At 39.1% G+C, this 16,866-nt stretch overlaps 1 protein-coding gene across 1 annotated transcript; it reads left to right on the plus strand.

Moving 5' to 3' along the window:
* The first annotated feature begins 2,494 nt into the window (after positions 1–2,494).
* Positions 2,495–3,499, plus strand: LOC101829964 (olfactory receptor 143-like). The gene has a single exon (XM_005069347.4). It carries the CDS (start codon positions 2,501–2,503, stop codon positions 3,449–3,451), a length of 951 nt encoding a protein of 316 aa, XP_005069404.2. The 5' UTR covers positions 2,495–2,500; the 3' UTR covers positions 3,452–3,499.
* Positions 3,500–16,866: the final 13,367 nt, after the last annotated feature.

Consider the following 16,866-nt stretch of genomic DNA (forward strand, 5'->3'; position numbering starts at 1 on the left):
TTAAGCAATTATTAATTATATACAATTTACATTGATATAGATTCTTGTATATTGATACATATGTAAAATTATTTTAGTATTCCTGTCTAAGATAATTTGTATATTGATGTAAATTCAAAATTTTATTTGTCATACTGTGTGTTCCTATTTCTGTTTACAATATTTTTGTATCCAAATATGAAATTATTTTTGTTATACTATATGTATGTATGCTTCTATATCTGATTAAGGTGCTTTGAATATTGATAAAATTTAAGGATATTTTTGTCACATTGTACTATATATTTCTACCTCTGGTCAAGATACTTCTATATATCTGTTATAATTTCTAGGTCGTGGTCCTCAGGATGCACATCTGTTTTAAGATTGTTCATTTTTGTGTGAAGTTCTTGTCTGTAATCTTTATAGGCTATTGAGAATTACAGGACATAGCCACCTGTGTTTGTTATACTTATAGTTAGTTAGGTTCTCTAGATGCACAGAGATGTACTCCACATAAATAGTTAATCTTCAAACACTTCTAAGATTTATAGAAAAAGGAGTTTAATAATTTAGAATTCTGTTGACGTGAGACATGACTGTTCCTGGCAGTACTGAGCTGTTCTCAAGAGAATGTTGGGCATCAAAGGCACCCCATATGGAGGTTGCTTTCTTCTTGGCAAAATGGCCCTAGCCTCATCTGCTTACAGTAAACACACTGTCCAATCTGGACAAGTAGGATTCAAAAGTGACTGTTGTAACTTGCCAAGACAGGGTAGGACAGTCTTTTGAATTTTCCTGATTGTGAAAGTGGTCTGTCAGATATTCTAGGGCTGTAACCAAAGTAGGTTGCTCCAGTGTTGCAGAGAAACAATAGATGATTGTCTATGTAGACATTTTTCTGTCATTTTTTGCACTTTTTGGAAGTTGCTTTCTTGTACTTTTGACTTGCTCAGGTAATATTAATTTCTTCTCATGTCTTTTTGGGGTTGAAGAATTAAGAGTCACAGTCACTATCCTCTCATATTTTAGCTGAGGCATTTTATGTGCAACACTTAGATTCTTCAGAATATGGACAGTTGGTGTAATAATATTTGCTATTTGCCAATTACCTATGGCTTGGACATTTGGTATGTTTTTTGCTCGATGTTAATTTTGTTGGCTGTAGTTCTATTTTTGTGTACGTATAACTCTTTCTTTCTCCTGGATAATACTTGGTATTTGTTCTTATTGTATATAGTTTTGTATTAGGTTTAGAATCCTCTCATTATACAAAGGGGGAAGTTTTGTGGGAATCCATTCCACCAGTAGCTTTGGGTACCAGCTTTAAGGCATGGCCTGGGATGCTGCAGAGGAACTTATGAGACTGAAAGGAAAGCACACTCTCTCTTTTGCTCTAACTTGACTTGGCATGATCAGAGACCCAAGGGAGGAGAGAGTCAGCACAGGACCAGTGATGGCTTCAGCATTACCCTGTATCTGTGATCTTGTCCTTTTAATTGCACCTTTTAATAAATTGTTTCTTTATAACTCTGTTAATTCATGCTTCAGAGTAGGGCATGTCTCGAACTCTTGTGTCTGCTCTTAGGACTCTTCTTTTGGGTTCCTTATCCAACACTGATATGAGGGTTTATGCCTATTTTTATTGCATCTAGTTAAGCCATATAGTTGATATCCCTGGGGGGGGGGCTACTCTTTTCTGAAGGGAAACTGAGGAGCAGTGAGCTGTGCAAAACTTAATGAAGAAAATGACAATGGGGACCACTCACAGTTCTGCCCTGGGGACTAATTACTTCTTCTGGAAGTACTACTGGAAATTTATAAATTGAGTAGAACATTTAATCTCTAAAGGACTGGTATTAATTCTAGGACATAAACTAAATAAATTATACTCACAAGGGATTAATCAAACATGGGGAATGTCATTAAGAAGAGAATTATTTTCTGTGCTAATAAATTTTCTGAGAAACATTGTCCATGAGACATCAGAGACATATATAGGAAAGCTATTTTCTTTTTGTGTAAGGTAAGAACTTTTGTGAAGTTCTCAAGTAGTGATCATGTCATTCTCCTTGGAACCTTTTTAAGCAAGTCAGACAGGTCTGCGCTGACTGCAACTACTTACTTCATTAATAGCAACTTTGACCCTCTGAGTACAATGTGGAGAAAGTCGTCATGAACTCCAAGGTCATGGAAGGACCCAGGTAAACTGAGGTGAGCACTGAGTAATCTTTATCTTGACATTTCACCTTCTAAGCAACAGCTATGTAAGTCCTAGATTCTGAAGATGTACTGTTCTTGTCATCATTAAACCTTAGTAAACTATTGGTGTAGGACAGGCTGTACTGCTAAAAGACTCTTTCTGGGGAGATAAACACAATACAGGTAGGGGGAAAAGGAAATGGGGATTCTGCAGGGCTCCTTGTTCTATCTCTCAAGCATGGAAACCAATGAAATCAACTCTGCCCTTGGAGTGAATGACGGTACAGGTTAATACTGCTTTCTACACTTATTCTTGCAGATGCTACAAGTGATGAAAGTAACCATGGGAAATGACTCTTCAGTATCCGAGTTCATTCTTATGGGACTGACAGACCAACCTGAGCTCCAGCTGCCCTTATTTGTTCTGTTCTTGGTGAACTACACAGCCACTGTGATGGGAAACTTGAGCTTAATGAATCTCATTTGCCTAAACTCAAACCTTCACACTCCAATGTACTTTTTTATCTTCAATCTGTCCTTCATTGACTTCTGTTATTCACTTGTCTTTACTCCCAAAATGCTCATGAGTTTTGTTTTGGAGAAGAACACCATCTCCTTCAGAGGATGCATGAGTCAGCTGTTTTTCTTCTTATTTTTTGTGAACTCAGAGAGTTATGTGCTGACAGCTATGGCCTATGATCGCTATGTGGCCATCTGTCAGCCCCTCCAGTACACAACTGTCATGTCCCCTAATTTCTGCTGTCTGCTGATGTTTGGTTCTTACTTGATGGGTTTTGCTGGGGCCATGATCCACACAGGGTTTATAATCAGGCTCAATTTTTGTGACTCTAACATCATCAACCATTATATGTGTGACATCTTCCCTCTCCTACAGCTCTCCTGCAGTAGTACGTATGTCAATGAGTGTGTGAGTTCTGCTGTGGTTGGAACAATTATCATTTTATCTAGCTTCATTATCTTAGTATCATATGCTATGATTCTTTTCAATATCATTCATATGTCGCCAGGTAAGGGTTGGTCCAAAGCCTTGGGCACTTGTGGGTCTCACATCATAACTGTTAGTCTCTTCTATGGATCTGGGCTGCTTGCTTATGTCAAGCCTTCATCTACTAAGACTGTGGGACAGGGAAAAATTTTCTCAGTGTTTTACACTCTTGTGGTCCCCATGCTGAATCCTCTCATTTACAGTCTCCGGAACAAAGATGTCAAACTTGCTGTGAAGAGAACCTGGAAGAAACTCACAAGCTGATTCAACCCATGGTGCTTCCTTTAGCTCCATCCCTCCCAGCATGATTTTTTCTTTATTTTATATTACCTATATTCTATTAATTATCTTTAATATCACCCTCCATTAGAACTGATGGAATTTATAGTATAATACCACTTTTCTCTTTCCACCTTGCAATAAAACACTCTGTTATCTATGAGGATATGAAACAGCCTCAGATTCAATGTGTTTCTAAGATGATTCCAAGTCCACTGTGTACAGAAGATTAAGACCCTGGTCTGGTTTTTTTAAAACCTTACTTGAGGATAAAATTTCTTAATGCTTTTTCTTTCATTTAAAATTTTTGTACATTTATTTATATGTATGTGATGGAATGTCCCTGAGTATTTGCTTACCATGTAGATTTAGAGGTTGGTTGAGAAATGAAGAGTGTATCAGATTTCCAGACAGAATAGGGTGTCAGAATAGTTACAGGTAATCAGTAGCTGCCATGTATGTGATGGTAAAGAAACTTACATCTTCTGTAAGAGCATGAAGAGCTGTTAACAACTGAGTTCTCTCCATGACTGCAGTCACACAGTTTTACTAGTCAATAAAATTCTTGGAGCTATATCCTTTATTTATAGTTCATTTCTTTGTTTTCTGGTGTATGTCTGTATTTTATATGTCCTTATTTGAATGAGTTTGAATATTCATTCAAGGGGATGGGAAGACAGTTCAGGGCATGATATAATTGCTAAAACCCTAGAAATTATTTAATATCGTTTCCTTTTCTACCCTTTTGGCTTGAAATTTATGATTGAAATCTGTAATTTACTGATATAAGGTTTTCCTTTCATGATTATCAGAGCATGTATTAGGCATATTCCTCCAGCCCTTTTTCTGTACCCTCCCATGATTTTGAGACATTTCAATACTAATATTTTTGTTTGTGAATACAGTTGCAAGTATCACCTTTTTGCCTATGATATGTGGATTGTGTCTATGACTATTTTTGTAAAATTACATACATTTTGGCCGTAGAACACAGTGTTATAATCATATCTATATTACCTCCCTGTTCCATAGAATGGATGTTGATGTCTAAAAAGACAACAGTTAACTTCTATTAAAGAAACAGCACATAGGATTAAGGCCTATTGGTATAGTTTATACCTTTGTGCCTTGAACTTCCACAACCAAGTAGATCCCGACCTCTGTTCCTCTTTCAGTCACCACTTTTATCAATATGCCATCTAATTTAGGAAATGGTAGCCTGACTACTGGATGACCATACAACTAATGATTCACAATTCATTTTCAGACATTGCATTTTTCATTCAGTAATACATGACAAAGAAAATGATAGTGAAGAAAGATAAAACTTCCTGAGAGTTATTCCCCACAGTTTCCCAAGAGAGAGATGTATGAGAATATGGTCCCAGACAAGGTGCCTATATTAAAGAGCTTACTCTATAAGGCTTGAAGTCCAAGTTTTAAAAGTACACATCTCTCTACAGAAACCTCAGAATAATTTGGTGTAAGCATCCTGAAGTACAAAGCAAATTTCATTCTTTTATTCTTGATTAGTGATTGTCTTTCTAGAATGACAAAAGTGATGTAGATGGTTAAGACTTTCTGAAGAGTTATGTCACTATTCTCATAGTTTAACATACACTTTATAAAGTCTACCAAACATTCTATCTTTATTTAGACAGAAACATAGTTCATTCATGAAATATACAATTAATAACTTACCTTTTGTTATACTTTCTTACTGTCTGTATACGGTTTATAGGAGTTATGCTCTCTACTGTTCACTGAAAAGCCCCAGACATGTGGGTGGTCAGTGTCTAAGCTCCCTCAATGAAGCTCCCTGTCCAGCTTGCAGTTAGCTTCACTGAGGAGTCTGTTTTCCTCTCTCTGTTTACTGATGATGTTCTCAGGTAGTGCATTGTGAAGACAATAAGCTTTGTGAGCTCATGAGTATGATTATCATCTGTCTTCTCTCCAGGAAGGAACATAGCTATTAAGAAAATAGCTACATGATAGAGGATGTATCATGCTTAGGGTTCAAAAGATCAAGAAACTATAATTTTTATATTAACAATGTTTTTAAGAGTCTAATACATTTAATTTAGGACTGCAAAAGTAGAAAAAAAGATGTCTTTAAAAAGTTAAATCAAGCCAGGCATTGGTGGCGCACACCTTTAATCCCAGCACTAGGGAGGCAGAGGCAGGAGGATCTCTGTGAGTTTGAGGCCAGCATGGTCTACACAGCGAGTTCCAGGACAGCCTCCAAAACAATACAGAGAAACTCTGTCTTGAAACAAACAAACAAGTTAAATCAATCTGATAAAAATGAGTGTTTCTAGAAAGTTAAACATTTCTATTTATTCTAAGGGTGGTATGGTTATTGGATATTCTTAATTTCCCCAGTGTAGTCTAAAGTCTAGAGCATTTTTCAGTTTTTCTTTTGTATTCATTACAGTGTGTGAGTAAACAAGAGTTGTGAAAGTTGTTTTGTGTTTATTCTCAAGCACACATGTTGAAAGACTAGCCATGTTTATAAAAGACAGATTGCAGTAGGCAATATCCACTCAAGTAAAGGGTTGTTACCAGTCAGAAAGTGAATGTGAGCCACAAGCACATCATATAAAGTGTGGTCTGACTTCTGTATCGCAGTCAGAAGTATAGACTAATGCAGAACAAACCAGCAAATAGCCAGGCTCAGTTCTGGGAATCAAAGGAGGCTTATTTGACATGCATCATTATTTGTTCTGAAAAGGAAATGAACAGACTTAATATCATAAACAAATCCATAAGAATATTTATTCTATGACTTTTTTCAAGACAGACTTTCACTGTATAGTTCTAATTGTTCTGGAACTCACTATGTAGACCAGGCTATTCTCACACCTACAGAGACTTGCCTGACTCTGCCTCCAGAGTGCTAGGATAAAGGTGCATGCCACTACTGGCAGAAATGCCTATGATTTTTAAAACAGTATACAAAGTAAATTTAAAACAGGATAACATAAGTACATATAAGTGCATCTTGTCTCTCTGGGCCTACCAATTGTAGCTTGGTTTTCATTTACTTAATGGGTCATATTCACTTGTAAGTGATTACATACCATATTTATTTTTCTGGGTCAGTGTTGGCTCACTCAGGATGATCTTTTTGTCCATTCATTTGTCTCCAAATGTCATTTTTTAACAGTTGTGTAATACTCTATTGTGTAAATGTATCACATTTTGTTTGTTCATTCTTCTGTTGGGGACATTTAATTTGTTTCCAGTTTCTGTTTTTTTAAAAATTTTTATTTATTTATTTTAATTAACATTTTTCAATTTCTTTTATATACTTACAACAGTTTACCCTTACTCCTCTCCTCCCATTTTATCCAAGTCCCCATGTCCCCTCCCCTCCCTGGCCAACTCCCATCTACCCCAAGGTCTTCCTCAGGTATCAAGGCTGGTCAAGGTAATTAAAAGCCAATTAAGCATTAGGGATAGGTCCTGATCTCACTGCTAGGAGCCCTACAAACAGACTCAAGTACATAATTGTCACACACCTGCAGAGGTCCTAGGTCAGTCCTAAGCAGGCTGCTTAACTATTGGTCCAGAGTCCATGAGCTCCCATGAGCTCAAGTCAACTGTTTTTGTGGGTTCTCCCATCATGACTTTGACCACCCTGGTTCACACAATCCTCCCTCCCTTTCTTCAGGAGGACTCTCAGAGCTTAGCCCCATGCTCGGCTGAGAATCTCTGCATCTGCTTCCATCAGTTATTGGATAAAGGCTGCCCGATGACAGCTAGGGTAGTCACCAGTGTGATTGCAGTAGATGACCAGTTCAGGCACCCTCCCCACTATTGCTAGAGTCTTAGCATGGTCATCCTTGTAGATTCATGGGAGTTTTCTGGCACTAGTTTTCTCCCTAATTCTGAAATAGCTCCTTGTATAAAGATGTCTCTTTCATTAATCTCCCCCATCCTGCCCCCAACCTGCTTTTAGTACCCAGCCTGCCCAACCCTTTCCCTCAAATGACCATCCATCCAGCATTCCCCCTCCCCTCATTTCTCCTAGTGTATCTTCAACACCTGAGATTCTGTCTTCCATCTCTTGTATTCTGTTGGTAATGCTAGTATCTGTAGTACCTGACAGTTTGCCCAGTTTTTCTATTTCCAGCATTTCTTCAGACTCTGTTTTCCTATTGTCTCTATTTCAGTTTTCAGCACTTGCACTGCTTAAATTATTTCTTACAATTTATTTTATTTTATTTTTTTATATTTTATTTTCCAGTTTAAATTTAGATAAGAAACGAGGTTGCTTCACAAGTCAGTTCCAGGTCCCTCTCCTATTCCCTCCCCTCCTCCCGTGCCCTCCCCCCCCGTTATCCCCTCATTCCCCCAGGGAGGGTGAGGCCCTCCATGGGGGTGTCCATAGTCTGTCATTTCATATAAGGCAGGGCCTAGACCCTTCCCCAAAAGTTCAGGGTGAGAGTGCACCTCACATTGTTCTATGGGAGTCCAAAGTCCGTGTGTATACTTGGGATGGGTACTGATCTGCAGCCCAAGGCTCAATAGATTCCCTAGGCCTCCTCACTGACACCCAGATTCAGGGGGTCTTGATCAGTCCCATGCTGGCTTCCCAGGCTGATGCCTGGGATTCAAGAGTTAACCTTTGTCTGGTCAGCTGTTTCTGGGGGTTAAACCAGCCCAGTCTTAATCCCTTTGATCATCAGTCCTCCCTCTCTGTAACTGGCTTTCTTGAGTTCAGCTCAGTACTTAACCAAGGGAGTCTTCCTGTTCTTCGATCAGCCACTAAATGAAGTTTCTGTTTCCCAGACTCTCTGGCAATAGGATTGTAGGCTGGCACTCCCCAGATCTATGTCTAAAATCCATATATGAGAGAGTACATGCCATGTTTCTCTTTTTGTGACTGGGTTACCTCACTCAGGATGGTTTCTTCTAGTGTCATCCATTTGCCTGCGAATCTCATGATTCCGTTATTTTTTTCTGCTGAATAGTACTCCATTATGTAGATGTACCACACTTTCTCTATCCACTCTTCGGGTGAGGTACATCTAGGTTGCTTCCAAGTTCTGGCTATTACAAATAAAGCTGCTATGAACATAGTGGAACAGACATCTTTGTTGTATGAATGGGCATCTTTTGGATATATGCCTAAGAGTGCAGTTGCTGGGTCTTGTGGTAGGATTATTCCCATTTTTCTGAGGAATCTCCATACTGATTTCCAAAGTGGCTGAACCAGTTGGCACTCCCACCAGCAATGGAGGAGTGTCCCCCTTTCACCACATCCTCTCCAGCATAAATTGTTGTTGGTGTTTTTTATTTTAGCCATTCTGACAGGAGTGAGATGGTATCTCAGAGTTGTTTTGATTTGCATTTCCCGGATGGCTAAGGATGTTGAGCACTTTCTCAAGTGCCTCTCAGCCATTTTAGACTCCTCTATTGAAAACTCTCTATTTAGTTCTGCAGCCCACTTTTTAATAGGGTCCTTTGGTGTTTTGGAGACTTGCTTCTTGAGTTCTTTGTAAATTTTGGAGATCAACCCTCTGTCAGATGTGGGATTAGTGAATATTTTTTCCCATTCTGTGGGCTGCCTTTTTGTCTTGCTGACTGTGTCCTTTGCCTTACAGAAGCTTCTCAGTTTCAGTAGGTCCCATTTATTAATTGTTGATCTTACTGCCTGTGCTACTGGTGTTATGTTCAGGAAGCTGTCTCCTGTACCAATTTGTTCAAGGGTACCACCCACTTTCTCTTCTAAGAGGTTCAGTGTGGCTGGATTTATGTTGAGGTCTTTGATCCATTTGGACTTAAGTTTTGTGTATGGCGATAAACATGGATCGATCCGCATTCTTCTACATGCCAGTCTCCAATTATGCCAGCACCATTTGTTGAAGATGCTTTCTTTATTCCATTGTATATTTTTAGCTTCTTTGTCAAAGATCAGATGTTCGTACGTGTGTGGGTTAATACCCGGATTTTCAATTCGATTCCATTGGTCTACCTGTCTCTTTTTGTGCCAATACCAAGCTGTTTTCAGGACTATAGCTCTGTAATAGAGCTTGAGGTCAGGGATGGTGATGCCTCCGGACGTTGCCTTGTTGAACAGGGTTGTTTTGGCTATCCTGGGTCTTTTGTTTTTCCATACAAAATTGATTATTGTTCTTTCAAGGTTTGTGAAGAATTGTGCTGGGATTTTAATGGGGATTGCATTGAATCTGTAGATGCTTTTGGCAGGATTGCCATTTTTACTACATTGATCCTACCTATCCAAGTGCATGGGAGATCTTTCCATTTTCTGGTATCTTCTTTAATTTCTTTCTTTAAAGATTCAAAGTTCTTACGATACAGGTATTTCACTTGTTTGGTTAGCGTTACCCCAAGGTATGTTATGTTGTTTGTGGCAATTGTAAAGGGTGATGTTTCTCTGATTTCTCTTTCAGCCCTTTTATCATCTGTATATAGTAGGGCTACTGATTTTCTTGAGTTGATCTTGTAGCCTGCCACTTGGCTGAAGGTGTTAATCAGCTGTAAGAGTTCCCTGGTAGAGTTCTTTGGGTCATTGATGTAAACTATCATATCGTCTGCAAACAGTGAAAGTTTGACCTCTTTCTTCCCAATTTGTATCCCCTTGATTCCCCCTTTGTTGTCGTATGACAATAGCTAGAACTTCAAGTACCATGTTGAAAAGGTATGGAGAGAGTGGACAGCCTTGTTATGTTCCTGATTTTAGAGGAATTGCGTTGAGTTTCTGTCCATTTAGTTTGATGTTGCCTGTTGGTTTACTGTATATAGCTTTTATTATGTTTAAGTATTTCCCTGATTTCCCAGATCTCTCCAAGACCTTTATCATGAAGGGGTGTTGGATTTTGTCAAAGGCTTTTTCAGCATCTAGTGAGATGATCATGTGATTTTTGTTTTTCAGCTTGTTTATATGGTGGATTACGTTGATGGATTTTCGTATGTTGAACCATCCCTGCATCCCTGGGATGAAACCTACTTGATCGTGGTGAATGATTGTTTTGATGTGTTCTTGGATCCGATTTGCCAGTATTTTATTGAGTATTTTTGCATCAATGTTCATGAGGGATATTGGTCTGAAGTTCTCTTTCTTAGTTGTATCTTTGTGTGGCTTGGGGATCAAGGTTATTGAAGCCTCATAGAAAGAGTTTGGCAAAGACCCTTCTGCTTCTATTGTGTGGAACACTTTGAGAAGAATTGGTATAAGCTGTTCTTTGAATTTCTGGTAGAATTCTGCACTGAGGCCATCTGGACCTGGACTTTTTTTGGTTGGGAGACTTTTGATGACAGCTTCTATTTCCATAGGGTTTATAGGTCTATTTAAATTGCTTATCTGTTCTTGATTTAGTTTTGGCAAATGATAGCTGTCCAGGAAGTCATCCATTTCTTTTAAATTTTCGAATTTTGTAGAGTACAGGTTTTCAAAGTATGACCTAATGATTCTCTGGATTTCCTCAGAGTCTGTTGTTATGTCCCCCTTTTCATTTCTGATTTTGTTAATTTGCGTGTTCACTCTCTGCTGTTTGGTAAGTTTGGACAAAGGTTTGTCTATCTTGTTGATTTTCTCAAAGAACCAACTCATCGTTGCATTGATTCTTTGTATTGTTTTCCTGGTTTCTACTTTATTGATTTCAGCCCTCAATTTGATTATTTCCTGGCGTCTACTCCTCCTGGGGGAGTTTGCTTCTTTGTGTTCTAGAGCTTTCAGCTGTGATGTTAATTCTCTGGTATAACTGTTCTCCTGTTTCTTCATGTGAGCACTTAGTGCTATGAACTTCCCACGTAGCACTGCTTTCAAAGTGTCCCATAGGTTTGGGTATGTTGTGTCTTCATTCTCATTGAATTCAAGGAAGTCTTTAATTTCTTTTTTATTTCCTCTTTGACCCAGGGATGGTGCAGTTGAGCATTATTCAATTTCCATGAGTTTGTAGGGTTTCTGCAATTTGTGTTGTTGTTGAATTCTAATTTTAAAGCATGGTGGTCTGATAAGATGCATGGAGTTATTCCAACTTTTTTGTAGCTGCTGAGGTTTGATATGTTGCCAAGTATGTGGTCGATTTTTGAGAAGGTTCCATGTGGTGGTGAGAAGAAGGTATATTCTTTTTTATGTGGATGAAATGTTCTATAGATATCTGTTAATCCCATTTGGGTCATTACTTCTATTAGACCCTTTGCTTCTTTGTTGAGTTTCTGTCTGGTATTCCTGTCTAGTGGTGAGAGTGGTGTGTTGAAATCTCCCACTATAACTGGGTGGGGCTTTAGATGAGATTTAAGTTCTAATAATGTTTCTTTAACGAATGTGGATGCTTTGTATTTGGGGCATAGATGTTCAGGATAGACACTTCATCTTGGTGGGTTTCACCTGTGAAGAGTATGTAATGACCTCCTTCATCTCTTTTGATTGATTTTATTTTAAATTCTAGTTTGTTAGATATTAGGATTGCTACCCCTGCTTGTTTCTTGGGTCCATTTGATTGAAAAATTTTTTCCCAACCTTTAACTCTCAGGTAATGTCTGTCTTTGAGGGTGAGGTGTGTTTCTTGTATGCAGCAGAAGGAAGGGTTCTGTCTTCGAATCCATTCTGCTAGTCTTTGTCTTTTTATGGGTGAGTTAAGGCCATTAATATTGAGGGATATTAATGGCCATTGATTGCTCATCCTTCTTCGATTTGCGATGGTTGTTGTTGGTGGAATTATGTGTGGAATTTCACCCCTTTGTTCTTTTGGCTGTTGGTAGAGAGGGATTCTCTAATGCTTATGTTTTTCTGGTTGTAGTTAGCTTCCTTGGGTTGGAGTTTACCTTCCAAAATTTTCTGTAGGGCTGGGTTAGTGGACACATATTGCTTGAATCTAGTTTTGTCATGGAATATCTTGTTTTCTCCGTCTATAGTGATTGAGAGCTTTGCCGGCTATAGTAGTCTGGGCTGGCATCCATGGTCTCTTAGTGTAGGTAGAATATCTATCCAGGACCTTCTGGCTTTCAGAGTTTCCATGGAGAAATCAGGTGTAATTCTGATAGGTCTGCCTTTATATGTTACTTGACCTTTTTCCTTAGCTGCTCTTAAAATTCTTTCTTTATTCTGTATGTTTGGGGTCTTGATTATTATGTGGCGAGGGGATTTTTTTTTGTGGTCCACTCTATTTGGTGTTCTGTAGGCTTCTTATACCTTCATTGGCATGTTTTTCTTATGGTTGGGAAAGTTTTCTTCTATGATTTTGTTGAATATGCCTTCTGCCCCTTTGAGGTGGATTTCTTCTCCTTCTTCTATACCTATTATTCTTAGTTTTGGTCCTTTCATGGTGTCCCATATTTCCTGGATGTTTTGTGTTAAGGATTTGTTGGATTTAAGGTTTTCTTTGGTTGATAAATCCATTTCTCCTAGTGTATCTTCAACACTTGAGATTCTCTCTTCCATCTCTTCTATTCTGTTGGTAATGCTTGTATTGGTAGTGCCTGTTTGTCCAGCTTTTCTTTTTCTGCCTTTCTTCAGATTGTAATTTTTTATTGTCTCTATTTCAGTTTTCAACCCTTGCAGTGTTTGCATTGCTTCTTGCAATTTTCTGTTTATCTTTTCGTCCGTTTGTTGCCTATTATGAATTGCCTTGACCCTACCAAGAGTAAAATGATAGACTCTAGACATCCCCTATGTGGAAGGATTTGGCAATAGGGTGGGAGGGAGGGTGGAAGGGGAGTGCGGGAGGAGGGGAGGGAGAGGGAACTGGGATTGACATGTAAAACAAGCTATTTAAAATTAAAATAAAAAAAAATAAATAAAACAACATGCCTCACAAACAGCAGTCAGATGCACATCTTAGCAATGTGTGGTGCATTCTGATGTAATAACAGATATTACAGAAAAAAAGACTCAGACTACAGAAATTATAATGAGAAATTTGATGTACACCTTTCACAATCTGGCCTAATCAGGAGGACAGAGATATTGATATTGGGAAGTTGAATGAATTATAATCAACCCAATGAATATATATAGAACTTTATTCCTTAAAATATCAAATACATACTTTTTTCATGACAAGAACTCATTTGTTCTTGGTCATAAAGAAGAATGCCATATTTTTAAAGGGAAAATTGTGGTGGAGGTGACAGTGCTGGAGCACTTGTGTAGTATGCCCAAGGTCCTGGTCTCAATCCCCATCATCAAGAAAAAGCAGTTAAGTTTGTCAGGCATGATGTTTCATTCCTGTAACTTCAGCAATGGTGAGAAAGAAGCTGACAGATCAGGAGTTCAAGACTAGCCTGGGTTACATGAAACTGTCTCCAAAAAAATCCCACAGAAAATTAAAAATGTTATTAAAAACGTAATCATTTGGCAAGAGAGGAACTCTCTCTCTAGGAATTATGTGTCAAGGTTTGGGAAGACAGATCAGTAGGAAACATGGTGCTATGCATGCAGGAGAACCTGAACTTAAACCTCAGAACCTGTGATAAAGAGCCAGGAGTTGTGGCAGGTTCTTATGACCCCAGATCTGGGGAGGAAGAGGCACCAGATCCCAGGGGTTCACTGGCCAGCTGGTCTACCCTAGTGGGTGAGCTCCTGCCTAAGGAAATACTCTGTCAAAACAAAACGGTGGAAGATGCCTCAGGGACATTTCCTGAGGTTGCCTGCCAGTGTCCACACATAGGCACATGTGCACACATGCAAAACATTAGATATCAAGAGCAAATTAAACTGAGTTAGCCAAATGCAATAGTTTAATTGAACAAGCATCACCAGTGGATGCTCAAGTGGGGAGAAGAGGATGAATTTTTTGGTTTGTTCTTTCTTCCATTTCTTGCATTTTTTGGTTTGCTTTTTGTTCCATTTCTCGCATTTTGTGCTTTTTTTCTTCTTCCATTTCCTGCCTTTTTCGGTTTGTTTCTTCTTCCATTTTTTCATTTTTTGCTTTGTTTTTTCTACCATTTCTTGCATTTTTTGCTTTGTTTCTTCTTCCATTTCCTGCCTTTTTTGGTATGTTTCTTCTTCCAATTCTTGCATTTTTGCTTTGTTTTTTCTTCCATTTCTTGCATTTTTTGCTTCATTTCTTCTTCCATTTCCTGCCTTTTTTGGTTTGTTTTTTCTTCCAATTCTTGCATTTTTTGGTTTGTTTTTTCTTCCATTTCTTGCATTTTTTGGTTTGTTTTTTTCTTCCATTTCTTTGAGGGATTTACCTATATCCTCTTTTAGGGCCTCTATCATTTTCCTGAAAGTGCTTTTGAGGTCGTTCTCTTCTGCTTCGTTCACAATGGAATGTTGGGGTCTTGCTGGTGTGGAGTCTCTAGAATCTGGTGGTGTCATATTTGTTTTTCTGTTGCTGACTGTGTTTTTGTATTGTCTCTTTCCCATCTCTTCTTCTAGTAGGTGCAGAAAGAGCCCCTTACTGGTCTGGGTACCAGAGTTCCCTTTTGGTGGGTACTAGCAAGTCCAATAATCTGGTGGTTCTTCTATTCCTTGTCTAAATGCTGGTCCCGTGGGTGGAGAAGAAGAAGAGGAATCTGGGGCTCTTAGCCTCCTACCTGGTCCCCTGGACCCTATGCTGGGTCCTGTTGTACCTGATCCACAACAGCTACTCCCCTGGTCTCCCAGCCTCCTCTGGTTTCCTGGTCTCGTTGGTGGGAGAGAAGATCTGGAATCTGGGGTGCTTGGCTCCTGCCGGGATTGGGAGCTCTGTGCAGTTCCCAGGCGATCTGCAGGCACTGGAACACAGGCCGGGAAGCCGGCCTGTTTACCTGATGCTGCCGGAGGAACAGCTCTTCTTACAATTTTTGATTTATCTTTTCATCCACTTGTTGCATTTTATAAATTTTTTGGTTTGTTCTTTCTTCCATTTCTTGTATTTTTTGGTTTACCTTTCTTCCATTTCTTGTATTTTTTTTATTTGTTTTTTCTTCCATTTCTTGCATTTTTGCTTTGTTTTTTCTTCCATTTCTTGCATTTTTTGTTTGTTTTTTCTTCTATTTCTTGCAATTTTTTGGTTTGTTTTTCCTTCCATTTCTTGCATTTTTGCTTTGTTTTTATTCCATTTCTTGCAGTTTTTTGGTGTGTTTTTTCTTCCCTTTCTTGCATTTTTTGCTTTGTTTTTTCTTCCATTTCTTTGAGGGATTTTCCTATATCCTCTTTTATGGCCTCTATCATTTTCATGAAGTTGTATTTAAAGTCATTCTCTTCTGCTTCATTTGCATTGGAATGTTAGAGTCTTGCTGGTGTGGAGTCTCTAGAATCTGGCGGTGTCATATTTGTTTTTCTGTTGCTGACTCTGTTTTTGTATTGTCTCTTTCCCGTCTCTTCCTCTAGTGGGTGCAGAAAGAGCCCCTTACTGGTCTGGTGGTTAGGGGACCAGAGTTCCCTTTTGGTGGGTGCTAGCAAGCCTAATAATCTGGTAGTTCTTCTATACCTCATCCTAGTTCTGGTCCCGTGGGTGGAGAAGAAGACCAGGAATCTGGTGTGCTTAGCCTCCCACCTGGTACCCTGATCCCTTTGCTGGATGAGAAGACTTGGGATCTGGGGTGCTCCCACAGGGATGGGAAGCTCTGCAGCCTTCCCCAGACACTGGAAAGCATGATGCTATGTGGGGCCTTCTTTACCTGGATCTGCTGGTTTCCTGGTCTTGCTGGTGGAAGAGAACACCTGGAATCTGGGGTGCTTGGCTCCTGCCAGGATGGGAGCTCTGTGCAGTTCCCAGGCAATGCCCAGACACTGGGATGCAGGCCCGGATGCAGGGCCTGTTTTACCTGGTCCCACTGGACCAGCTGTTCCCCTGGTCTCATTGGTGGAAGAGAAGACCTGGGATCTGGCTTGTTTGGCTCCCACTGGGTTGGGAAGCTCTGAAGCCTTCCTGGGTAACTGGAAGGCACACTGGGATGGGGGGCTCTCAGCTTTGTGTTAATGTGCATTTCCCTGAGAGCTAAGTATGTTGAACAATTATTTAAGTGTATGTTGGTAATTTGAGATTCTTCTATTGAAAATAGTCTGTTTAGATCTGTACCCCATTTGTAAAAATTGTATTGTTTGGTATTTTGATGTCTAGTTTATTGAGTTCTTTGTATATTTTGGAGTTCAGCCCTGTCAGATGTGGGGTTGGTGACCATCTTTTTCTACTCTGTAGGCTGACATTTTGTCTTATTGACAGTGTTCTTTGCCTTACAGAAATTCTTTTTTTCAGGAGATCACATCTATTAATTGTTGATCAGTTTCAGGTATTATATTTAGGAAATAGTATCCTATGCCAATGCATTCAAGACTATTTCCCACTTTATCTTTTATCAGGTTCAGGGTAACTGGATTTATGTTGAGATTTTTGATCTGCTTGCAATTGAGTTTTGTGCATAGTGATAGATAAGGATCTATTTGTATTCTTCTATATGGTGACATACAGTTATTCCAGCACCATTTATTGAAGATGCTT

The sequence above is a fragment of the Mesocricetus auratus genome, unplaced genomic scaffold, assembly GCF_017639785.1.
Source record: "Mesocricetus auratus isolate SY011 unplaced genomic scaffold, BCM_Maur_2.0 Super-Scaffold_100022, whole genome shotgun sequence".
Taxonomy (NCBI): Eukaryota; Metazoa; Chordata; class Mammalia; order Rodentia; family Cricetidae; genus Mesocricetus; species Mesocricetus auratus.